This window comes from Bidens hawaiensis, unplaced genomic scaffold (assembly GCF_021521415.1).
Source record: "Bidens hawaiensis isolate Kalapana, Puna unplaced genomic scaffold, B.hawaiensis_p1.1 tig00019341_1, whole genome shotgun sequence".
In the NCBI taxonomy this organism is placed as follows: domain Eukaryota; kingdom Viridiplantae; phylum Streptophyta; class Magnoliopsida; order Asterales; family Asteraceae; genus Bidens; species Bidens hawaiensis.
In genome coordinates, this window is record NW_027492936.1 from 260,279 (window position 1) to 287,375 (window position 27,097).

At 36.5% G+C, this 27,097-nt stretch overlaps 1 protein-coding gene and 1 pseudogene across 2 annotated transcripts; one reads left to right on the forward strand and one right to left on the reverse strand.

The window, feature by feature from the left end:
* The first annotated feature begins 15,095 nt into the window (after positions 1 to 15,095).
* On the forward strand, positions 15,096 to 20,348 carry LOC143558169 (DExH-box ATP-dependent RNA helicase DExH6-like; annotated as a pseudogene). The gene is made up of 14 exons (XR_013139689.1): positions 15,096 to 15,258; positions 15,334 to 15,430; positions 15,633 to 15,987; positions 16,071 to 16,145; positions 16,247 to 16,291; positions 16,396 to 16,486; positions 16,576 to 16,634; positions 16,739 to 16,885; positions 16,976 to 17,028; positions 17,113 to 17,146; positions 17,216 to 17,305; positions 17,387 to 18,397; positions 18,944 to 19,952; positions 20,043 to 20,348. The product of XR_013139689.1 is annotated as a DExH-box ATP-dependent RNA helicase DExH6-like (transcript).
* A 424-nt stretch (positions 20,349 to 20,772) lies between these two features.
* Positions 20,773 to 26,777, reverse strand: LOC143558161 (heat shock 70 kDa protein 17-like). Its single transcript, XM_077047057.1, has 14 exons — positions 26,016 to 26,777; positions 24,163 to 24,395; positions 23,285 to 23,444; positions 22,892 to 23,137; positions 22,668 to 22,804; positions 22,268 to 22,592; positions 22,021 to 22,182; positions 21,842 to 21,916; positions 21,653 to 21,753; positions 21,495 to 21,564; positions 21,348 to 21,404; positions 21,189 to 21,250; positions 21,042 to 21,114; positions 20,773 to 20,952 (listed from the first exon to the last, which is right to left on the reverse strand). Exons 1-14 carry the CDS (start codon positions 26,772 to 26,774, stop codon positions 20,773 to 20,775), a joined length of 2,640 nt encoding a protein of 879 aa, XP_076903172.1. The 5' UTR covers positions 26,775 to 26,777.
* Positions 26,778 to 27,097: the final 320 nt, after the last annotated feature.

Genomic DNA, 27,097 nt, shown 5'->3' on the forward strand with positions numbered 1-27,097 from the left:
CTCGAACGAGGACCCTCACTCTCATGTTGGGCATTTCCTTCGATTATGTGCGACATTCAAGATCCAGGGGTGTACGGACGATGTCGTGAGACTCCGACTTTTTCCGTTCTCACTTCGCGGAGCTGCCTTAGAGTGGTTAGAGGCACTCCCTTCCGGTTCCATCACCACTTGGAACCAATTGGTTGAGCAGTTTCTTCTTCAGTACTTCCCACCCGATAAAACTGCAAGATACCGGGCAAAAATCACTGGTTTTCGTGTTGATGATGACGAGTCACTTCATGCTACATGGGAGAGGTTCAAGAGATTGTTGAGAAAATTCCTCATCATGGTTTGAGTCGCGGTCTTCAGTGTCGTACGTTCTTTGAAGCTTTATCCTGAGCACAAAAGCAGGCCGTTGATCAGGTTGTGGGAGGAGATTTCGGTACAACGAGGCGTTGGATGTCTTGGATCGAGCTGCTAAGAAGTGTTTTGCATATAATCCGCCTCGTAGTATTCCTTCCACTGAGGGCATTCTTCATGTCGATTCTAATACCCTTGTTTCTGCTCAGTTAGAAGCCTTGACCAAAAGATTTGACCAGATGCAATCCGATCTGGCTAAGTCTAGCTCTTGTTGTGGGGTGTGTGACGGGAAACACCAGACCAGTCAGTGCCAGCAGGCCATGGTAGTGGAGGATGTTGACTTTGTGGGCCGCCAGACCTGCACGACCATGCTTGCCAGTGCCGGAGCCAGTGCCGAGCCGCACGACCATGCCACTTTTTGGCATGACCGTGCCAAATCAGAGAAAACTGCAAAATTGGTCGGGAGAAAGCAAAACATTGACTTACTATATCTGGGCACGACCGTGCACTTTTTGGCACGACCATGCCAAGTGACCAGACAGCTTATAAGCCTTCAATTCTCTTCATTTATGGGTGGAGCCGTAGAGGAATTCTCAAACTTGCTGGAAAATTATTGTGTGTTTGCTAGAGAGAATTCAAGGCTTCCATCTTGTGTGATCATCCTTTCAAGTAGCAATCATCATTCATCTTATTTTGCAGTCTTTTGTTCTTGACAATGATTTGTAAGATTACTTTGATTTTGGTTGTTGTATTAAGCCTTATGGGCTAAATACTCTTGTTACTTGGATTATGTTGAAACTTCTACTTATGTGATATTTATCTATGCATGATTCTGGTAAATTGGTGTTCTTCAAGTTTATGACATGTTCTTGAATAGAGTTTAATGGTTGAATGCTTGTTTTAATTCCTAGTCTTGCTAGTTTGATAGATGCTTAGCCATAATATGTTGGAAAACTATGTGTTGAGTATTTGTTTATGAACTTAGTTTGTGTATGCATACTTTGTTTATACCACTAAGTTAGGAATGACTAGTGGAAATTAACTTGGTTATGAATTTTAACAAGCATGAAACCTATCACTTGTTATTGGAAAATTGTATGGTGATAATATGATTCTTTGAGTTGGTTAATGTTTGCTAGAGATTAAGGCCATAATCCTTAGGTTATATTTTGCTAATTTGAAAGACTCATGTGTTTAACTAGTGTTCTTGAACTTGTCTATTTTACATGATTCTAGGTGGTTAGTTTGTTGTTTTTATGCTAGCTTTCCTTTAATTGTGAGATTAGGTAGTTTTGACAAACTTACTAATCTATGGTTATTAACTTGTTGAATACCCATCATGATGTTTTGTTGTTAGTATTAGGTTGCCTTTATTGGAATTTGATATTGATGCTTAATACATGATGTTTGCCATTATCATTGTCATTTTGTCACTAAGTTTAAGTGGATGCATAGTCTAATTAGCTTTGTTTGGATTGAATGTTAGTTGTATTGTATTTGCTTTGTTATTGTTGTATGCTAGCTTAGTTACTTGAAAAATTACTTGGATTGTTTGTTTGGTTAAATTAATTACAAAGATTCAGTATCAAAAGTTAGCCGTGTCCATGGATTGACACTCGGTTCTTACCGATACTTTGCTACAAACGATAGGTACACTTGCCTTTCGTGTGTGGTTTGGTTGTTGGTGAAAACCATTTTTAAAACCCGATTTGTGTGAAACTTTTATTCAAATTTTATATATTTTTGCACACGTCAGTTGGTAAGCAGCCCTCAAGTGTTATGATCGAAACGAGAAGTATGTTTTCATCGATGAAATTGAAGAATGGATGGCAACTTTGAGATGTCCTTCGTTTAATAAACCCTCGGGGATGAAGCTCATAGGAATTGTTAACAACATTGAAGTCACTATGTCATTTGAAACATTGAGGCAAATTGCACGATTTGACAGTAAGCCTTAAAGCAACTACGTGTATCCAGATTTGAATGACTTGTATTATCAACCCGACAGGCATCCAACGTGGAGAATGATGTTGGAAGCATTGTTTTTACCCGGTACTTATGATGGGAAGTTATTGAGGAAGAATTTAAAGATTGAGCCAAAGATGTTGCTCATCATTTGTTTACACAATGTCATGCCAAGAAGAGGGGATATGCAAGAAGTTCGGTATCCTGATGTCCCGATTCTATACTCTTTGATGCATGGTGGACCACTTGTTTCGTTCCGATATCTAGTACTTAACAATATTTGGATAAGCCGGAATAATGTGAGTAGGAAGATTATTCCACATTGTTGGTTGATTAACGCGTTGTTGATGCTTTTTGGTGTTATTGGAGATAATGATATTGGAGTTGGGAAGAAACACAAGCCGTTCGATGTGACAATGTTGGGGGTTGGTTGGGAATACCGAGCAAGTGACAGGTACCATATGTTGAAAAGCGAGGGACAAAGATGGAGGGCATTGAAGGTTGATGCTCGACCTTTGCAACCGGGAGAAGAAGATGAAAGTGAGAGTGATGATGAAAAGGGAGAGAGTGGAGAGGATGACTATGATGATGAACCGGGTGAGCGGGTTGCGATGGAAAGTGAAGGAGTAGGTGGTAGTTCAAGTGCGCAAGGACAGGGACGGGGAAGTGCCTTACCATTTGATTATTCGAGGCAAACATTTGACCCAAATTGGGCACACCATGGCAGCATGCAGGATGTAATATTCAACACTAGGCCAGCACACTACTATAATTGGGCCGAGACAACTCAGACATTGTTTGATCACCAAACATTCATGGGCGCTAGTATGGAGCGCGCTCAAAGCAAATGTATGATCGCCAAGAAGTGTGGAACCGGACCCACGCTTATGCTGAACAAAGAGAAATCAACCATCGATATGAGGATGACCGTCAGAGACAAATGCACGCCGCATGGCATTCGGGGCAACCGGTGGTGGCTGACCCACCGATCGTTGACTACACCACATTGCCACCATACGACGGTACGGTGAATTATCCCATGCCACCGTTGCATCATTCAGAATGGTTGGATCCACGACAGACTCAAGGTTCAGGACAAGGAACTCAATGGGAAGGTCAAGCTGGTGGAGAGGATCAGGGGGCATTTGGTTTTGGCGAATTCACGGACGTGATGATGTCCATTTTGGGACCACCTAAACCACGTTACTATTGAGCTGCGTCGGCAGCAAATCAGGTGTTCCCTTGTACATTTGTGTATCTTATTTTTTTCTGTTTATGTTTGGGTTTTGGGAGGTTGGGTGGAGTAATGACAAGTTGGAATTTAAGGGTCGTGCTCATGGTGGTGTTTTGTTATCCTAAATACCCTACATTGAGGACAATGTATCTCAAGTGTGGGAATGAGAGATGAAAATATAAATAAAAAAAAACACCGGAAAAGCGGTAAGATTGTCGGGGCAAAGTTTTGATCCCCTTTCATGGTCATAATTCCCCAAAAATCAAGTTGCTTAGCTATGTTAAAAGTGTGGTCGAGTAGTATTCTAGGCAAGGTTAGCATGCTTTCGGTTTATCCAATCACATAACATGCCACGGTCACTTGGGTATTGGGAAAACGAAGAGCGGTGACGAAATGGTTATTCTCCGTTAAAACTTGTGCCATCAATGCACTTCAAGACCTTAGCTTGGCATAAATGCAAAAGTGATTGAGGCACTTAGGTTAAAACCTCGTCTCGGATGAGTGTGAGTGTGGGTTTTGGGGGGTTGGGCCTCATAAATTACATATATGAGCGTGGATAATGAGAGGGGCGGGGGGTTGGTTCCTTTAGAAAACTTTATTGGACCTATTCTTTTTATTTGATCAAACCCCGATGTAATTGTGAGACGATCCGGCTTAATAGGTTATTTTTGTAATTGTAGTTGTTTCGTTAGTAATAAATAGAGAGTAGTAGTTAATTGTTTATGCAAGTTATTATGTCAAAAAAAATGAAAAAAAAAAGACAAGGAAAAGTCGAGGCAATGTTCAAAGCCTTGTGGTTCGAGTTCATTATGAAAGCTGTTATGTATATAGCGGTATGTTTTATTGTTTAATTTAGTTTTGATGTAACAAGCCGGGTCAGATCATTTGAGCCACTTTCAATATCTCCATTCCATACCTTTACCCCTAACCTCATTACAACCCGTTTAAGACCTCTTGATTTGCTTTTATGTTAAAGCACGATTAGGTGGAGATTTGACGGTGGTACAAGCATATGCGAGGAGAATCGAGTATGATTGTGATATTTGGAATAGTCACCGATAAGTGAGTTAATGAGTGACGGTGTGTTATGTGCAAGTAAAGACCGAAAGCATGTTAAGGTTGACTAGAATTCTATGTTTTAAAATATAATATCAAGTAAGCTAGTGCAAACCTCTGGTTATGTGGGAATAGGGTATGACTCGGGACCTTAACTGAGCCGGGTTTGTGGTTTGTGTGGTGGTGGTGTTCTAAAAACAATTGGTTTGACGAGTTGCTTGAGGGCAATGATGATCGTCGTTTGAGTCATGCAAAAACCTAATTAACCTAAGCAGCTAGGGTAAGTCATGTATCGTATCCACCAGGAGTATGTGGTCAGTGTGAAGTCAAATCAATTTCTAAACTTATGAAGTAATTCAATTAAAGTGCTGATCATACTAGCAAATGGTTTATATGTTGTAACAAGCAAGCAAGTAATCATGTGTTCAATCAATTAACAAAGACAAATCACACCCGGGAATCCAAGTAATTAACCTAACAGCAAACTCATGCAACTTAACAGATTAACAATCACTGATTAACACCGATTGACTAACTAGACAAACCTTAGGCATCAACGCTTACTAACACACGAAACTGGTTATCAAACAGTCCCTGCCAGTGTGACTCAACTAAGGGAAAGCGTATGATTCATCACATTCAACTAGTCAAAACAATCCGATAAGCAATTATCATAGCAACTGGCACAATAATCGTTCTGATCGAAATAAACCTAAACCAACTAAGTGCACAATAATACTAGACATCAATACTCATAGATTAATCAAAGATCATTACAATCAATTCATTCTAAATACATGAGAAAAACTGAAAGATACAATACTCTACATCCCGGGTATGACTCGAAGAAACTAGCCGCGCATCGGCATCTCTCGGGCCTCGGTTATGATCTGGTAGGCCATGTAGGACACTTAGAGATGATTGGGGATGATCGGGACTTGCTCTTCTGCTCTGGAAATCGCCTGGAAGGTGAAGAATGGCGTCTAGGGTCGTCAAAACAAATATAACATAAAACCCTAAATTTCTCGTCTGTGTGGACCATCGCGTAGTGCGATGGTCAAATGACTCTCCCATCGCGCTACGCGATAGTAGGTAACCTCATTTTTGGATTCCTTTCATCGAGAAACCTGAAATTCATATATTATGGATTCCGTAACTCATTTTCTAGCCCAGGATATGCTCGTTTTACTTCCTGGTCGCTTTTTGTGAACCCATCTTGTTCAGTTTTAGCATCGGCGTTAGGTTTCTCATCCAAACTCCTCCCAAATCCTTCTAACACTTCCTAAGACTTCAATTTATGCTCCGGTCTTCCCGAGATATCATTCCATGCTCGTAAAAGTCTCCAATTTAGCATCTTTAACGATCAATGACCTGAAACACACAAGCACGTATGAAGTACCAAAGTTCTAACAATATACTAAACAATACTACATAATTAATACACTAATATATGTACAAAATACCCAAACATCAGGCAAGCAACGAGCAAGTGTAGGAATGTGACGGGTGGATTGTAGAGCCACCCTTAATTGTAGTAATTCTAAACAAAGCGTTTACGTGTTATTTCAAGGATTTAGGTTACTACCGTATATGGTGCGTGTTTGCAGGTACATGTGCTAAAAATGGCGATTCAAGTGAACTATGATGGAGAGGAGCAAAGAACTCGAGAGTTGGTGATGGCAGTCAACAAGTCAAAGAAGAACAAAGAATTTGAAGCTGAGGCTATTGTAGCTTACGGTAGCCACCGTAAGCTACAGTAGGGTCCCAACGTAGCAGCCTAGCGTAAACAGATAGAACATGGCGTAGTGATTTTCAAAGCCACCGTAAGCTACAACATGGTGCAGTGATTTTTAAAGCCACCGCAGCCTAGCGTAGTTTACGGTGGACCCTGACGACTAGTGGCGGTTACAACTCATTTTTTATGTTATAAGTGGCTTTTGAGCTCCATTCTTCATAATCCCGATCTAGACATTGTTGTGGGGTGATTTTGGTGCTTGGGAACAACATTTTGGGTGTTTCTAATCAAGGATTAACATCATAATCTAGAATTGCTTCGGATTAAACTTGGTATGATGATTTCAATTATGTGTGGCTAAAACTTTTAGTATTTCTCTTGGCTGTAAGGTTATTGCAATACTCTTTTTGTTTGTTGTTGTGCTCTTGGATTGATTATCGAATCGTTTAGATTAATATAATCACGTTGTTTGTTTGATGGTTTGTAATTTGTCCATATCGTTTAACCTAATTTCGTTCTATACGTTCTTGGTGTTGTTGACAATCGAGATTTAGTAGAAGAAATTAGGGTTAAGATTATATTGATTGATTAACCAAGTAACAACCTCGCGTTCTAGGAATCCGAGTACTTAGTTCTTGATTAATCACAAACAACTACATTTACACAAAATCAAGATATTATGATTTATCCATTGAACTTAAACAAAAGAGTTGCGTAATAACCGAGCTCCAAGAGGAATGCTCATTTAATCAATTGTTTACAACCTTAGTTTAGTTTATTTATTTTATAAAATCAAATCAAACCAACCTGAATTTTACTTTTTTGTCATTTACATTTATATTAGTTAATTGTAAACTACTCAGTAACACATATTCCACAAACTCTTCGTGTTCGACACCCATTTACCACTATCTAATTAGTTGTAATTGGTTTATTTTTGCGCGAGTCTTCGACCTCATGTCAGAATGGTTGTCCATATTCACTAATATTTTTAGGTTTATAAAATTACCAGACTTATTTGAAATGTAAAATAATGAGTTAAATCAACGTCAAAACAATCCTAAAATAACTAAACTAATCTTTTTTACTATTTTTATTTTGTAAGAGGTTTTTTTTTTTTTTTTGCCCTTACAAAAAAGATGTGATAAATGTAATTGAAGCCGCACAATAAAATGAAAGGAAATGATCAAGGCTGGGAAGGAAGTTTCCAGGTTTCGCAATTTTTAAAGTTCTCTTTTACCCCCAATACATATATATATAGAGCAAGGTTAGAATAAGAAGTGACTTTTTCCTAAAAAGTGTAAGAAATAATATGGACCATTGGATGGAATATAACAAAAAGGGTAAGATGGTCCATATATATTTTGTTATTTTTGAAATCAATTTAGTAGTTATTATAATTATTTTCAATCTTTCTCTCTCCCTCTCTCATAATTCTGCTCATAGCCCAACATAATTCTGCTCCCTACTTATGATCGACTCATTATTCACTTAATCCCCAGACCCAAATAAAATTCAAGGCGGTCATAGAGTTGAAAATGCCTTGAAAAACATATTAACTCCTAGATAATATCTATAGAATAATAATAATGCAGAAGATTCCCGTGGAAACCAAACAATACCATTCCAAAAAATAGTCACCATACAAGGAAATAATCTCACCTGCAAGTGAAACAAAATAATTAAAATTTCAAATATGAAATTCAAGTTATAATCCAAAATAGCTTCCAATCCCGTCTGACTTACCAAGGTAAATTCAAGTAGACCCAGATCCAAGAACATTACCCAAACAAACCATGAAGATTCAACTCGATCAACCACAAAAACAAAAGAACATCTGTAGATCCACCAATCATAGATCTTAGATCTGCCGCCGTCACCGTCTCTGATGCTAAAAAACCTTCACACCACCACTGCCCACCGCCGCCACCGTCGCGTTCATCAATCCACCGCCACCATCACCCGTTCAACCACCGGAAGTCACCACCATCGGGTTCGACTCACCGTCAATCGGCTTTAAAGCCACTACCAGCATATTGTCGTCTTCAACCTCAGGTACCACCATCTTTAACTACCACCGCCATCACCACCATCTTGTTCAACGGTTATTTGGGGCGTCGGAGATTGTTTGATGGGATTTTGAATAAGGATTTTGTTAGGTGGATTGCGATGATAAATGGGTATGTGAAGTTTGTGGAAAGTGAAGGTTGCACGCCAACTGTTTGATGAAATGCCGAAGAGGAATAACGTGTTGTGGAGTGTTATGATTAACGGGTATGTACAAGTCGGATTGTTAAAAGAAGGGCAGAATGTGTTTAATGAGATGTTGGAACGCGGGTTCCAGCCTAATCGTTCTTGCATTGTGGTAGTGGTGTTTTTCGTATTTAAAGTTGATGTATTAGTATGATGTTTACTATGTTTTTGTTCATCATGTTCAACATAGTGTGTTATTGTTCTTAATATTCTTGGTCTTGTGTTTTAAAACTGGATTAAATTTGGGATTAAAGTTAAAACACACTGCAATATGTCTTATGATTTTTTTAGTGTTATGTTTTAAATTTGGAATAAAAAAATAATTATTATAGATTGATAATGTTTTCATATACAATGTAACACACTGGACGAATATGCCCCTAGAGTTTTATAAAACAAGAATTAAAATAAAACATCATGTCTAAAAAAACACTTTTCATCTAGACCATCAGATCATCAAATCTAACACACCAGATTATTTCCTACACTTTTTAGACACACTCCACTTCTTATTATAACTCCACCCTATATATATATATATATAAACGAAACATTTAAAAGCTCTCTGGTTGCTCCTTAACTTCTCTCAAGCCACCAGATTGCTTTATTTGTAAATGAAATCTTCTCATGCATTTGACCCGAATTCACGGGTATGGGTCTCACCAAACCCAGATAGCTGTTAAACGGGTTATAACATCTTAATAAATTAAAAAGTAATCTTACGAAATATTTGATATGAAAATTCTAAAAATTAGGGATATACTAAAAATTAATATCCGATTTAAAAAAAAAGATATTATTTATAATTAAGAAAAAATTTATAGTAAAAAAAATAAGCGGGTCATAGGTTACCAAAGCCAGATAACTTTTAAACGGATTATAGCATATCATTTATTTGTGAAACATTTTCATCATCAACCCCTAAATATATTATTAACTTTCTTACAGTAAAGAAAATTAAAATCCAAAACATAAATATTAAAAAACAAAAAATGTAAAACAACCTCCGTAATACGGAGGATAAAACCTTGTGTGTGTGTGGGGGGGTGGGTGGTTTATTGTACATTAATGACTTTACATGCCCGAATTTCCAGAGTGTTAGAATACAAACACGTGGTGGAAATTTCATAAATAACCCAAAACTAGTTACGTGATCAAATTCATCGATTACAAATCGAGTCTAATCTAATTTCTGAACTTCGCGTTCTATCTCATCCAATTTATAAACCCTAATCAGAGGTTAAACTACAAAATCTCAAAAGTCAAAATCAAAGTAAAAAAAAGAACGTTATTGAACATTAAGAATCTTCAATATATTGATGATTAAATCAATCGAATTGATTGTAGGAAGCTGCAGAATTATCAATCGATTGTGAAATTGCATAGTAATACTCAGTTGAGTTCTAATTAGGGTTTAGAATCTAATTAGGATTAGGTCAGAATCAGATTAGGGTTCAGAATGTGCAGCTTTTGAAAAACATGGTGTGAAAAACATGGAGTGAAATACATTCAGACAAAAATCTAGGACACTCAGTTGACTATATATTATATGCTCAGACTAAAATCTAGGACACTCGGAACAAATTTCACACAAAAATGAATTACACATTTTAAACGTTCAAAACAAAAATCTAAGACACTTGGAACAAATTTTTTACCAACACGAACACAATTTAAACATTCAGAACAAAAATATAAGACACGTACTTAGAACAAAATTTTGACCAAAATGAAAACACTCAAACGTTTAGAACAAAAATCTAAGACACTTAGAACAACTTTTTACCGACACAAACACACTTTAAACATTCAGAACAAAAAATCTAAGACACTCAGAATAAAATTTCTGACAAAAAACGTTCAAAACAAAAATCTAAACACTCATAGAAAACACTATAAACACAAATACTCATAACAAAACTTTAAACACTCAGAGCAAAATACACCTGACATTTGAACACTCTGTTACTTTCAGTTCATGTTTAGTTTAGAAATTGAAGTTGATGTGAGGATCGATTGATGATTTCTACATGATTTAAATTGATTTCCTTGTTCAATTTTGGATAAAACTTCATCAATTTAATACTATGAATCCTCTATTCACGTTAAATTCAAATTTTACCTAATTTGACATCCTCATATCCAAAAAAAATAGGTTTAAGATCAACGTAAACGTGATGTAAATCGAATTGATTCACGCAGACGATTAATTAGGACTGAAACGGAATGGGAGGATTAAAATGTTGCCATCGTGTGTTTTTTTGAAATCAGTGGTGCAGGAAGTCGCGTACCTAATGTATGATAAGGGATTATTGTATTGGATTCTTTATCTATCAGAGGCGAATCTAGAGGGTATTCAGGGGTTACCCGGGTTACAACTCAAGTTTCAAGGTGAAGTGCAAAATTTTTGCTAGAACTTTTTCTTCTTCTTTGTTTTATGTATTAGGATATCCCTTAGCAAATACCAGGTTACCCCTAGGCATGGACGGAATTACAGAAGTTGCCCTCTTTCTCCAGCAAGTTGCGGCAGGCATGAATGGAATTACAGAAGTTACCCTCTTTCTCCAGCAAGTTGCAGCAATGGCTGCCAGCTGAGTGATGTTACTGTGAGAAAGATGAAGAAAAGGAAAAATGTGCCCCCTTTATTTTGTTTTGTAATTCATTTTTCTTGGGCTTTAATTTAGTGGCGTCTTAAGACCTAAAAAAACCCATTATTTATTGATAATGTTGTTTGGGCTTGAAAGTCCACTAAACAATTTGTTTATTTATATGAAAAAACTTGATGAAAAATGCAAAGTTAAAATAAGATATTTCTAAATTTTTAGTAGATTATTTAATATTGTTTAACTTAGTATTAAAAGTTAGGAAAATTGGAAATAAATAATCCCACATTTTGTGTGTTGGCCGATAATAATCTCACCTTTAAAAATCACTAGCAATGGTCTCACCTTTTAAGTATTTTTGTCTCACTGGTCCTCTGTTAAAAAATACCTAACGTCGTTATGTTTTTTCCCTAGTTTCAAACCGATGTTTTAGGGCTTTTGATTGGAAGAACGATACGAGTCGACCGATATAAAACTTATCTCGAAATGGTGATCCAAACGACAAAACAATGTTTCAATTCGGGTGCTTGAATTTCCAATTAACAAAAATCAAGTCGTTTGAATCACCGTTTCGAAATAAGTTTTACATCAGTCGACTCATATCGTTTTTCCGATCAAAAGTCCTAAAACATCGGTTTGAAACTAGGGAAAAAACATAACAACGTTAAGTATTTTTTAACGGAGGACCAGTGAGACAAAAATAGTTAAAAGGTGGGACCATTGCTAGTGATATTTAAAGGTGAGAGATTATTATCGGCCAATACACAAAAGGTGAGATTATTTATTTCCAATTTTCCTAAAATTATAGATAAATTACGTTATTTATTTATTGTTTTTATTTTATTTAATTACTATATCACCTTTTTATATAATATATTGTTTAATAAACTCAAAACATATATTTATTGATGAAAATGTAGCCGACGCTTGGCAACTTAGAAATGGTCTAGTGGTATATCAACCGTAAAAAAAATAAATTATATACACACTTGTGTATGTAAGGATTACATTGCGACCCCTAGATCATAAAAGTTTGGTTCTGTCATTGTCTCTGAGTTCAAAAAAATTTTTGAGTTACCCTTGAATTTTCTTCTAGATCCGCTATTATTACACACACATATATATAGCGTACAATAATTGCTTAGCGTACATTAGGTACGCGAGAAACGCTAAAGCCAAATACAAAATCGCTCAAAGGTTAAAAAACCAAATATGCTCTATAGAATTCTAAGCCCTAAATACGCTAAGTGTAAAATGAAAACGCTCAAAGTCAAATCTGATTACGCTCAAAGCCAAAATTGATCAATTGATGACTAATTGGATCAATTTCAAAGTTTAATCGATCAATTGCTAAATGAAACATGTATACAAAGGGAGCGACGTCCTGGATTTTTTCGGCGGGTTGTAGGACAATTTCATTGACGCCGGTGATGGTGACGGAAAAGTATTTGATGCCTGCAAGTGATGGATCGGTGGCAGTGGGATGGCAAAGGCAGTCGCTGGGACAAGGAGGGTAGGGATGGCAAAAAAACCCAAACCCGATGGGGAAAACCGAAACCCGCCCCGAACGGGGCGGGTTCGGGGACACTTAATCGGGGACGGGTCCGGGTTCGGGTTTTCCCCGTTTAAGTTAATCGGGTTCGGGGCGGGTATGGTATAGCCTGTACCCGCCCCGTATACCCGCCCCGTATACCCGTTTAATTAAATATAATTTTTATATTTATATATAATATATTATTTATTATTTATTTTCCCAATATACCCGTTTAAAAATTAAAACCTTTTTCCTACTTTCCCAATCCATTGTAGCCGTAGCCGTCTTCATCCAAAAACATTGGAAGCGTTAATGTGCGCCCAAAGTTGGTTGTTGAATGAAATCAAAGGTAAACAAACATTTTATTTTTTATTTTTAACTTAGCTACTATATAAACTTTTGACTTTTGTGATATGAATATAGCAACTTGTTCAGAAGAATCCGAGGCATATTGCCAAACTATTGAATATGATTGTGACGATGGTATTGAGGTAATACATATATATATGGTTTATCGTTTACATTTTAATATGGTTTAACATTGATTCTTATATAGTTTCCAATTAATATGTTAATGTTTGATTATCATAGCAATCCGGCGTGACAAGTGTTTGAATGGTTGAATGGGTGCGGTATGGACGTGTAAGAAGGATCAATCATGAAGTTAATTTCCGTTGTGATGGGAGAAATAAACATTTTTATGTATTAATAATGTCTTTTGTATGTGTAATGTGTTTGGATATTGAACTTTTTGTGTATTAATATTGTATTGTAATTTTGTATCATTTTCTTACAATCGGGTTTTAAACGGTGAACCCGACGGTTAAATGGGGATCCCCACGGGGAATTTAGCCCGTTTAAAAACCATTTATGCTAGACGGGTTCCCCGAATACCCGCGGTTTTCCCCGAATCCCCGATGGGGATTCCCCGTTTAGTCCCCGCGGGTTTTTAGACGGTTTTGGTAATGAGTTTTATAAACCGGGGCGGGTATGGGATTGGCATTCCCCGCCCCGAAACCGCCCCGTTGCCATCCCTAAAGGAGGGTGATTTTAGGGTTTATCGTGTTTTTTTGAAATCAAGGGGTAGGAAAATCACGTACTTATTGTATTATAAGAGATTATTGTATTATATATATATATATATATATAAAGGATCCAATACAATAATCAGCTATCGTACAATAGGTACACAAGTTAATACACTGTTGATCTAAAAAACACTCAGTGGCAAAATTGAAATTTCTTTCAGTTCAGTTTTCGAACCAATTAACTGTTTCAATCATGTTTATGGAAAATCATAAATCAATTAACTTTTATGAATCGTTAACCAAAATCAGACATCGACTCCACAATGCCGATGAAGTTTAGAAATAAATTCAATTGATATGTTCATATGATGAAATCGATGATCGATTGATGATTACGAGATTATATTAATTGATTTTAGTATCCATTTCATGTTATAGAAAGCTCAATTTCATATCCGATCTTGTGAACGTTTAAAGTTTTTGTTCTGAAATTCTTAGACTTTTATTCTGAACTTCTTAGATTTTTATACTGAATTTCTTAGTTTTTTTTTTTCTAAATTTTTTAAGTTTTGTTATGAGCTTCTTAAATTTTTGTTCTGATCTTCTTAGATTTTTGTTCTAATAAGCTTAATTGAGTTTATTATTCTGCAATTTCCTAACCGTTGGATGATTCTAAAGCTTCTTACACATCAATTCGATTGATTAAATCATCAATTTTTAATCAATTTGAAGATCAATCGCCTAACTTCTTTTGTTGGTATCTACTTCAGCAACTTATTGAAACAAGTAAAATCAATGGCTCAAATTATTATGGTTAGGTGGAGAATTGAAGAACAAACCGCAATTATTTGTTTAATTGTAAAAAATTGACCGATTGTGTTTTGAGGTCTTATTTGGAGGTAACAAACATTTTTAGGGTTAGATAACTCAATTTAGTTTGATATCGACCTGCAAATTAGTTTGTATGGGTCGACGGTTGAATTATATTGATGCGAATGGATGCTCGATGAATTATATCATAGAATTCGATTTAGGTCATTTACGATTACGCCACCGCGTGAAATTGAAATCGACGTTCTAAAAGCTCTCGTACTTAATGTATGATAAATGATTATTCTACAATAACCCACCCCTGTATAAATAGGTGTGTGCGCGTGTAATTAATTCAAGAAAATCGAACCGAAACCGAACCAAGTATACCTTCGACCAAATGGATTAAAAAAAAAGAAAGAAGAAAAAGTCAACCGTTTAGGGTTTAGTAGTCGCAGTAGTATACCTTGAGCAGAGAGTACGCCGGCCAGGGTTTGAAACGTACACGAAAACACTCCAATCAATCAATCAATCGAACATGGAACCTGTGAGTCGTCCCCTGAAAAGACATTATCGGCATTTCACCAAGGAAGATAAAAAAGGGGCCAAACGCCGAAGGAAAGAGGCCCGTAAGATTTCCGACGAAACCCGCCGTCACTTTCAACTCAAACTTGACGACTTTCACAAATCCAATCGTCAAGGTAACAAATAATACATCCATTCATCTTTACTGATTATTATTCAATTTCAAATGTTGTTTATTTATTTCAATTCAGAGTGCCCATTTCAAACTACCTTTGCCCTTACAAACTTAGAGCGTGCTGAGGTCCACAAGCTATGCAGACAAATGGGTCTCTATTCTAAAAGTTTTGGGTCAGTCTGCATTTATATTAATATTAATTCTTGTGCCTTTGGATCAAATACAAATTAAATTACACTTCTTGATTCTCACAGTTAGCATGTTAATTTAATTTGTATTTGATCAAACTCTCTGTGTTATTATTATTATTATTATTATTATTATTATTATATCAATAAAAACCTAACCTTTACACAAACTCAAATTTTTGTTTAGATATGGGGCTAACAGGCATCTTATACTTTTTAAGAACAAGGCCATATGCAAGGCCAAGACCAATGCCATGACCAAGACCAACACTACCTCAAAATATACAAAACCGAAATTGCCCATCACGTCGTTTACATTTTCAGAAGACGGGAAAGCGGCTTTAAGCGACTTCTTTTCTCGTTATCCACCTGGCGATCGCGAAGAGGCTGTCAACATTGCTGCCCCGTTTATTAAAAAGGTTGAGGGCGTACCGATGAGAACTGATGATATTTTCTTTAAGCCTGTGATGACAAAGGCTGAAGTTGCAGCGAAGTTTGAATCAGTTGTTGCCAAAATGCGATCCAACCCGACGTTAAGAAAGGTTTTTGGCTATGGCACTTTCATAATACTTTCTTTTTGAATTTTGATTGTCAACGTGAATCTGATATTATATTCGCTTTCTAGATTACCGAAGATAGGTTCAAACTTCCGATTGCGTCTTTTAAGGACGCTATTACATCAACGATACAATCCAATCAGGTTTCACAGTCTACTTTATGTAATCATGTATCATACATTGTGTTTATATATTTGGATATAAAGATGAAAATGATTTTGCTGTTTTTACTATCTTACTCCAGTTAGTTCTCATATGCGGTGAAACTGGTTGTGGAAAGACAACACAGGTGGGCGCCGTTTTTGCACATTTAGATCAACAAGCTATACAAAACTTTAAGTATATGATTTTTTTTGTGCATAACTAAATTTTATAAAGTTAATTTTGGTTCAGGTGCCTCAGTATTTATTGGATTATATGTGGAGTAAAGGTGAAGCATGTAAGATAGTCTGCACCCAACCACGGAGAATCTCTGCTATTTCGGGTAACCTTATAAAACATCTAGTACCTTACGTTCCTCTCTGGTTTTTTTTTTAGTTTTAGTTTGCTTATTTAATGTTATGTTTTTTGTAGTTTCTGAAAGAATAGCTGTTGAAAGAGGTGAACCTATTGGATTGACTGTTGGATACAAGGTGTTTGTTGATTGCTTTTTAAAATTGGTTGTTTTTTTTTTAAATATATTCTTACATATTTATCAATGATTGTTACACTTATTTTTGAATGTGAAAAATCCTAGATAAGATTGGAGAAGCAAGGCGGAAGTCATTCATCCATTGTGTTTTGCACTGTTGGAGTCTTGTTGAGGGTTTTAGTAAACGCTGGAAAACAGAAGTTATCAAAGATGACCAAAAATGCATTATCTGACATCACTCACATCATTGTGGTATCATTCTAATTTAATTATTGAAATATTATTCGTTGTTTATTGAACATTTCAAGACTTCAGTTTTTTTTTAAATGCTTGTATTTGCAGGATGAAATTCATGAAAGGGACCGATTCTCTGATTTTGTTTTAACAGTCATGAGGTATCTTTTATTTTCAAAGCTTAACTTTTATCTAAAGTCAACTCGCAATTATATACCCTTTTTCTAATTACATATTTCTTGCAGAGATGTTCTTCCATTGTATCCTCATCTACGTGTGGTTAGTACAATTATCTTTCATTGTTCTTTTAGTATTTACTAAAAGTTGACCAGAGTTATATTTTGAAAGGTATTGATGAGCGCTACACTTGATGCTGAACGGTTTTCTCAGTACTTTGGTGGCTGTCCAATCCTACGTATCCCGGGGTTCACTTATGATGTAAATTTGTTTTCTTTACCTTCAAACTATATATTTGGCATCCAAGTTTCTTTTCTGAGTTAGTTGCATTTGTATATTTAGGTCAAAAAGTTTTATCTGGAGGACGTACTTATGCTTGTGAGGTCAGAGTCAACAAATGCTCGTCGTCTTGATGGCACTTCAAAAACAAACATTAACGAGAAACCCAAATTAACCGAAGATTACAAACGTGCCCTTGATGAGGCTATTAATATAGCATGGTCTAGTGATGAGCTGGATTCGTTAATAGACATTGTTGCAATGGGTGAAGGATTAGGTGTTTGTGATTATCAGCATTCTGTGACAGGTGTCACACCATTAATGGTGTTTGCTAGAAAAGGAAAGATAAGTGATATCTGCATGCTTCTTTCCGTCGGTGCTAATTGTCATTTACAAGATAATGAAGGAAAAACCGCGATGTCATGGGCCGAACAAGCAGATCAAAAAGAAGCTTCTGAGATTTTACGAAAACATTTAGACACAACCACATTAGATCCAAAAGAGGGGAGTGTTTTACTTGATACTTACCTCAAATATGCTAATCCTGAATTAGTTGATATTATCCTCATAGAACAACTATTGAGAAAAATATGTACAGAGTCTCAAGTAGGGGCTATGCTTGTCTTTTTACCAGGGTGGGATGAAATCAATAGATTACAAATTAAATTGAATTCTAGTGAATTCTTCAATGATTCTCGCAAGTTTTTGATATTGGTTCTTCATTCTATGGTCCCGTCAATAGATCAGAAGAAAGTGTTCCAACGACCGCCTGTTGGCTGCAGGAAAATTGTTCTTTCAACAAATGTAGCAGAAACATCTGTCACGATTGATGATGTTGTTTTTGTAATTGATAGTGGAAGAGTGAAAGAAAAAAGTTATGACCCGCATAATCAAGTCACGGCTTTACAATCTTCTTGGATTTCAAAAGCAAATGCAAAGCAACGGGAAGGACGGGCAGGGCGGTGCCAACCTGGAATATGTTATCATCTTTATTCGAAGGTTCGGGCAGCTTCACTTTTGGAGTTTCAAGTGCCCGAGATTAAGAGAACACCTATTGAAGAACTATGTTTGCAGGTAATAATCACCTGTAACATTTGCTATTGCTAATGATCAACAGTTTAAGTTTTTTATTAGAGAAAGGTGGACAAAAGGTTCCCGTGGTTTGATCAAATTGCAAGTTTCGTCTCCGGATTTTAAAAATTGCAAGCTTAGTCCTAACATTTTTGAGAGGGTTGCACGTTTAGTCTCCATTATTAATCCCAAATGATGTCATGTGCTATTCATGCGAGGCTAACTGTGTTTATTCAAATTTGAAACCCTAATAAAACTGTCTTTCATGTAAGGTGAATTCCTTTTTATCTGAAACCCGAAGGTGATGAAGTCGATTACTTTCACATTGTAAAGACACGATTACTTTCACATGAATGGCACATGGCATCACTTTTCCGTTAGAACTAACGGGGATTAACAATGGGAATTAAACGTGCAACCCCCTCACAAAAATTTGCAATTTTTAAGAATCTTGGTATAATACTTGCAAATTGATCAAACTACAGGGACCATTTATGCAATTTTCTATTTTTGTCATTAACTTATTTGTTAATATTCTCATTCATATAGGTGAAGATTCTAGACCCAAGTAGCAAAATAGAAGATTTTTTGAAAAAAACACTAGACCCCCCGGTTTCACTAGCCATTCATAATGCAATTACTGCTCTTCAAGGTATCGGAGCCTTGTCGCCAAATGAAGAACTCACTGAGCTCGGTGAGAAACTCGGTTCGATCCCGGTTCATCCGCTAACAAGCAAGATGCTTTTCTTTGCCATATCAATGAACTGCCTTGACCCGGCTTTGACTTTAGCTTGCGCAAATGACCTCAAAGACCCTTTCACTTTCCCATTGATACCCGATGGTAAAAAGAAAGTAACTGCTGCTAAATCTGAGCTGGCATCAATATATGGTAGTCATGGTGATCAGTTTGCTATCATAGCAGCTTTTGAATGCTGGAGAAACGCCCAACAACGGGGCCTAGCAGGCCAGTTTTGTTATAAATATTTTGTGTCACCTAATGTGATGAAGATGTTATCTAAAATGCGTCAGCAACTCCAACGTGAACTTCATGTGAGCGGGTTTATTCCAGGAAATTCATCGTTGTTAAATGAAAATGCTAGAAATAGTTGCATAATTAACGCGGTCCTTGTTGCGGGTTTATATCCTAGGGTGGGAAAATTACTTCTATCTAAGCAAAAGTCGAGTGGGTACGCTATACAGAATGCTAGTATTGAGGAGGTCCGTTTGAGCGCTCGGTCAATTAATTTTGGGTTCAATATTAAGCAATGCAGTGCTGGACCTTTGGTGGTTTATGATGAGGTAGCACGTGGTGATGGGGGGTTGAGTATTAAGAATTGCAGTATTATTGCCCCGCTCCCTTTGTTATTGCTAGCAACCGAATTTGCTGTTGCTCCTATGAACAAGACGGTTAATGAAAGTGAAGATAACTTCATGTCTGATCCTGAAGCTGCCGTCATAGTTACTGCAGACAGGTGGCTTTCATTCAAGTCAACGGCTCTTGATGCCCGCTCAGATTTGTTGTTTGAGAGAAAAGTTGTCTGCGGCAATTCTGTTTAAGGTACCATATTTTTTTATTCACTTTTATTATAATTTTGAATTTAATTTATCAGATTTCTTGAAATTATTTATATATATTGTTCGGTTGCAGATTGCACATCCAGGAAAAAGACTTCCTAACGTACTCGCAGCCTCTGTAGATGCAATAGCCTGTGTGTTATCATGTGATGGCCTTGTTGGAATTAACGGACCGATTGAAAATTCTTGTTCGCTGACTTCAGCGATAACACAAACTGATCCTGGTCGGCCGGAGGTGGTCGCAGGTTCAATTAACGGTTCAGAACAACATCATCAGCCTTCTGATGAAGTACCTGAAAGCCAACATGGCAATCAGGGTTCAGAGGTGAACAAAACTAATGCTCCAATCGGAGATTTTGTCAAAAGCAATATAGCTTGAAATTGAGTTTTTTTTACTTGGTGGTTTTGGTTTGTTTTATAGCATTTAGCTGTTTGAAGTGGTTTACAGTATATGTTAGAAGTATCTGTTTTGTTTCACAAAACTACAAAATCAATTAAATACATGATTATTTTTGCGTAGATTATATTTATCTCAATTCAGTTGTACAATGGCCTTACAATTATATCATGAAACAGTGCCCATTTAACAACCTCAAATGCATCAATGCATTATACATCATTATCATAGTATTTTAGAGGGTACAAAACTTAGGCAACAAGACAAAAATTGACCCAAATAATGGAATAATCAAAATTGGTCTGAAATTATATATCCGTTTAACTACCTCTCTTCTAACCTCGCATACCTATCGATGTTTTCTATATAGGCAGACTCGTTCACTCTGTATGTTAGGATGGTTAAATCACAGCTCATCGTGTACGGTTGACTGCCCGTCTGTTCCCTCCTTTTTGGGTTCACTTTTGTCGTCATCATTTGAGGAACCGGAACTTTTTGGTTCATCTGTCTGACTCTCGGTTTTGTTCTTCACAGTTGGTTTCTCAATTTTTGGTTTTGGCTTCGGGATTCTGTTTGTGACGGCTACCTGGTAAAAAGTGTAGTAGTCACTTGTCAGCAAAACAGAAGAGAAAATCAAGATCGAGTAGCAAAACCAAAAAATTAAATAAAGCATGCCTTGTCTTGAAGATCGAGTAGCTTGTCGATAACTTCTTGAGAAGTATAAGCAGGAGTGCTCGATGCAGATATCCTGTTGATAAGAGTTTGATTTCAAATTATTATAGTTTCAAAAAAGTTATATCTAAATATGATGTTAAAGCGTACTTCTTTTGCTCGTCTTCCTTATCATTTAACCACTTTTTGAAAGTTTCTGCCTCACGCAAAACCTGGAAATGAACATGGAACAGAAAGTTAACTATTATTTGCTTAATAATGATTAGAATGGACCATAATAACCATGTTGGATAAGTTAAAGAAATTCACCTGATCAATTCTCTCTTTTGAAATCCATGGTTTTTTAGATTCCCATCCGCTAACGATCTGTAAACATGACATTCATAGATTCTGAATAGATGGCATAAGAATAAAGGATTTCACAGCTTGAAACAATCTAACTGGATCTTAATTTACCTCTTGAAGCTCACTGAAATACCGTTTAGCGGTTTGTGTTGCTTCTGGCCTTGCTGTAAGTTCCTTGTATCTGTAGATAATTGAGAAATATAAGTTTTGTAAATGTACAAAATGCTTTTAAATTTTTAATAACAAAACCTATAATATAGGTTGCACACCTGAAAAATATGGGGTCGCCAATAGCTTTCAGTAGATCCAGGTGTTCTTGAAATTGAGTGGCAGAAGCATCTTCACCATCAGTGTACAACCAGTCTTGCACCTGAAAGAATACATTATAAATTCAGGTAACCAGTGAACATCAATTATGCATACAATGATACAAATAGAGAGCAAGTGTGTGAGATAACCTCGTCAAGCTTTTCAATGAACAATTGGTGTTGCTCACTGGTAGAAACCTTTTGCAATTCTTCCAAATAATCAAGCTGCCAGAATCAACATGAGAAACACAAAGTCACAAACCAATAGTCCAATACACATACAGATATGATATGTGTCTCTATGTATGCGTATATATAGGAAGTCAAACCTTTTCTTTGGTAGCATAGATGTAACTTTCCAGATCATTCTTCAACTCTGTGGTTCTCCTTCTTTCAGCATCCCTTGCATCTAATGCATCCAATCTAAGCTTCCCTTCATAAAGCGAATCTTCTAAGAGAGGTTTTACAGATCCCACACTCTTTTCAGAGATCTGCAGCATTTGACAAAATACCCGTCAAAATCAATGTGATTGCTTCCAAATACAGTTGAATCTAGTAAGTTTCCAGGAATCAAACCTTTAAAGGAATTCTAAATGTCCGTTTCTTTAGCTTCTTTTCTGTACCAAGATCTACAGTATTTTGGTCATTTGCTGTGGAGTTTGTTGAGTTGACAGTTGAATCATCTGTTTCTTCTGCTGAGTTGGCGGAATCGGCTTCAACTGTTGAGTTAGCGGGAGCAGAAACATTAGCATTCTCCAAAGTCTGATTCTTTTTTGGGACTTCTACCCATTCAGAAATTTCGATGAGAGCATCTGCTCGATCTAAAGAAAATATGCCACTTCTACTAAGAGAGAAATGAAGATTTGCTTTCACAGGGGCCGAAAGATTGCGTGACATGTACCTAAAGAGTTTAAAAATAATTAAAAAGATATTTACTAATATGAGATCATAAAGAGTGATAAGTTTTGGTACTTACTTTTCACCAGCAGCAGCAAGACCAGAGACAGCATACTTTGCAAATGTGCGTGAAGTAACGCCAGGTGGCAAGAAATCTTCGTTCTCATACAAAAGTGAAACATCAAAATCCTTGTTGTGAATGATAGACCGGAACATCTGTGACACATTTAAAGATAAAATTATCATCAACAACCATTGCCATAGAAAGTTACAGAAATTGGCAGAACTATTGATGATATTTACCTTGATGGGTAACTTTTTCAACCGTGGCACAAGTAACTGTGTGGTGGTGTCATCTTTTACAAGTTCAGGACCTTCTAGATCCATCATGAATCCATACATAGAACCATCAATCATACCAAGCTTACGGTTCAATTTAATTCCATCACTTAGATTTGCAGCATGTAATGAAGCACCTAAAACTGTAGCCTCATCAGCATCTAGATGTCTGTCAACATCACTCCTCCCAAGAAATTCTTGAAGCTTAGCCTGTTAAAAAAGGATATATTAATAATCATAATGAGCAAAAATTATTGCAACTATAACAACATGAAGGGTTTGAACAACATAACAGAAAAATCTACAACCATTAAATATTATTTGTAATGATAGAATGAAATAGAAGTAGCAAAATACCTGCAACTTTGGTACTCGAGTGCCACCTCCAATCAACTCAAAGGCATATATATCATCAACCTTCAAACCTGAGTGTTTAAGCAACTCTTTCACAGGGATAATAGATCTTTCCCACAGATCTTCACACAATTCTTCAAATTTCTGACGAGTTATTGTGCTCCTGAAAAAAAATGAAAGTGATATATAAGAAAGCTATAATTTATTTCGAATCAATTAGAACTTTCATAAATTATGACATGGCACAATGCCACATCCTATGCAGTGAAAGCGGAAAAATATTGGTTATTGGTGGTGAGATATCATGCAGAATTTATATAAATAGCAATATAACACTAACAATTTAGTATGCTCCCCTACCATTAACAAATTAACCTTTTGCAACTTATAAAACACTAACAATTGTAGCAAGTAGGAACTGATTAAGACTTAAAACACTAACATTAAACACTAAAATTTGACAATTAGGACAAAAGAAACTGATATTGGGAAAATCGGTGATATATCGGTCAAATATCAGTCCAATATCCGTCAAATATCGGTCAATATCACCGATAATATCTAGACCCATGTTATGACCGATATTTTCTACCGATATTTCACCAAGGGAACGATAACCGATATATCGGTGATATATCCGATATCGACTGCATAGGCCACATCATAAACAAAACTAGTGCCATGCCATTTTTACATGCTATAGAAGGTTAATTGCATACAATGACAAAAACATGAAAGCAAGTTAAGATTTTGGTTTCTTTTAAACCTATGAATTGATTAAAGTATACACAAATTTGAAAAAATAAATTGCCATCACAAGGCACAGAAGAACATGAAGGTTTAATCTAAGAAAACAAGAAAAAAAAACTTGTGGCGAGTACCTAAAATCATGGTCATCAAGAAGTGATTCAACTGAAATTGGAGCTGCAGTATTTGCACTAAGAATTTCTTTTGTACGCTTAACTTGCTTCTTCAATTTGGCCATTGCCTTGGGAGACTGCCTGACATCAATCCCATTTCCAACCTGTTTGTTGAACTCGTCTGCAAAGTATTCTACTAACCGTAACTCCATATTTTGACCACCAAGCTGTGGGTCCCATCTAACATCTTTAACCTGCATCACACATGTTATATCAAGCAAGATCATGACATTAATAATACAACAAAGAATCAATTTTTCATAAAGAAACATATAACTACTAGCAAGTAGGCCTATAAACGACACGAACGAAGGCATGTTCGTGTTCGTTTATGTTAATTTACTGAACGCGAACATATAATCGAATAAACTTTTTGTTCATGTTCGTTTATGTTACTTTTACCGAACGCGAACATATAATCGAATAAACTTTTTGTTCATGTTCGTACATTAAAAAAATGGTCATGCTCTTATTCGTTCATTTTAAACCGAAAAAGAACAGTTCACGAATATAATTGAACAAACATAAACAAACACGGTATACATATGTATTTAAACGAGCCCCTTTTATGTTCATATCTATATAAATATAACCACTTATTTATATATTAAATGTAAATAAACCATAGTTATCAAATGCGCTAGGCGAAATCAAGGCGCATAGGCCTTGCCTAGGGCCTAGGCGCAAGGCGCAATAAAAGCAAGGGCCCAAGAAAAAAAAAGCGCACAATGAAAAATAAATAAAAAATCTATTTATGTATTCCAAAACTTGAATCACATAGTTTCAATGCCAAAAATTATCCACTATCAAAAGTTCAAAAACTTTAAAATTATCCAATACCAAAAGCTAAAGTTTAATAGCATCTACAGCCAGCATAAATTTTGCAGTCACCAACTAATTGAAGTCAGCTCTGCACATTTTGTAGATTAAATCGAACTACCAATTATGCTATGCAATTTCTAGAACAAAAAATAATATTCTAGATTAAAAAGTTCACCTTTAAAATTTAGTTTTAAAGTTTAAATCAGATAATGGGAATTTAGCAAAGCAAATTTAACTTAAAGAAACATGAGTTCATCATCCAGAATTGTCGATGATCATATAGGAAGATTGAATTAAATTAAGTAAATTTGACTTTATTTTAGGTAGCTTTGTTAATGAAAAATCAAAAGAAATCATAAAAAATTATTAAAAAATTCAAAAAAACGGAAATTGCTCCTAGAATTGCGCCTTCCCTATTTAGAAGGGCTAAATCATCGCCTCGCCTAAAAATAGCGCCTAGGCGCAGAAGGCGGTAGCTTTTAATAACTGTGAAATAAACAAACATAAACGAACTTCACAAACATAAATGAACAAGCAAAATGTGTGTTCATGTTAGTCCGAGCATAAAAGAACTTCCCATCGATCAGTTCATGAAGGTTCGGTTCATTTAGACTTTAGAGGCCTACTAGCAAGTAAAGGATTAGGCATCCAATTCTACTTGTGATCTTTTCAAGGCTGTCTTATATCTATTGCTAGTAAGGGGCTGTTTGGTGGCCTCTTAACAGTCATTAAGAGGCTACCTCTTAATGGCTCATAACCTCTTAATGGTTAAGAGGTAGCCCTAAGTCTGAACGGTTAAGAGGCTACCTCTTAATGATTACCTCTTAACCATTCAGACTTAAGGCTACCAGGTAGCCTCTTAATGACTGTTAAGAGATAGTAACTAATATAAGTTTAACATACTAAAGGCCACCAATTAATAAACACCATTCAACATAAAGAAAGCGACGCAAAGTATAAAAGATCATCACAGTAATGATGAACACTGGTACCTGAAACTGATTAACCGAAACCGTCTTGCCGTACTCCTTAGTATTATAAGCCGAGAAGTAAACCAGAGCAGCATAAGTGCTACCAGCTCCCATATCATAAAAAACAAAATGCCTAGAACCATTCGAAAAATCCTTATCAATCCCATACTGCAGCGCGGCACCCGAATGCTCATTAATAAGCGAGAGCGCATTCACTCCCGCCAACTGCGCCGCCTGCAGCAACCCCTTCCTCTCCGCCTGCCCCAAATACGGCGGCACCGTAATCACGGCATCCTTCACCGGCACCTTACTATGAAACTCAGCCAACTTCAAACCATAACCTAATATCATACCAGTCAACTCCTCCGGCGAATACACAGTGACGTCATCATCAATTTTAATCCCTACACCACCTCTAGAACCATCCTCAACCACATTGAACGGTAAATACAACGAGTTTAAAAACTTAACGGCGTGAGTTAACGGCTTTCCGATTAGATCACGGACGTGAGAGTATACCTTATGAGGATACCGAGCCACAAGTCCGGCGGCTTCTTCGCCAATCAAACGATCGTTAGCGTGAAACGCAACGAGTGCCGGTGATTTCCGTTTCGACATCTCGTTAATCGCGATTGATATCGGTGCCTGGCCTGGCTTTAGGTTTACTACGGCGACTTTGATCCATTCGGAGCCGAGATCAATGCTGGAAACGGCTGATTGCGATGGAATTGGATTCAATAACAGCAGGAAGAAGGCGATTAAGCTTAATCTGAGAAGCATTGTGGATACGGATCTGAATCTGTGATTGAATGTAGGGTTTGTGGAGATGGTTCATGAAGGTTTTAACGTATCATTGAAGAACAAGTCTAGTCTAGAACCACAAGGACTCAAATTAGTTTTGGGTGACGTGTGAGGTTGACTCTACGTGGTCAGTCGTAAGCTTACCAATAATAACAAGCCACGTATGCGGAAAAGTGCCACGTTGGTTTGTGTTACGGTTGTTTGTTCGCAATGAATTTGTAATCAGATATGTATTATATTTATATGATGATAAAATTTTATTGTGTTTTTTTTTTTTAATTTGATCTAATTCATTAAGATAT

Bases quoted from the DNA above. Each gene is read 5' to 3' on its own strand.
- LOC143558161 (XM_077047057.1), bottom strand. From the start codon at position 26,774: ATGCTTCTCAGATTAAGCTTAATCGCCTTCTTCCTGCTGTTATTGAAT. The intron at 22,593-22,667 runs GTAAGTACCAAA...TAAACTCTTTAG, and splicing joins CTTGCTGCTGCTGGTGAAAA to GTACATGTCACGCAATCTTT. The intron at 20,953-21,041 runs GCATGCTTTATT...ACTTTTTACCAG, and splicing joins TACTCGATCTTCAAGACAAG to GTAGCCGTCACAAACAGAAT.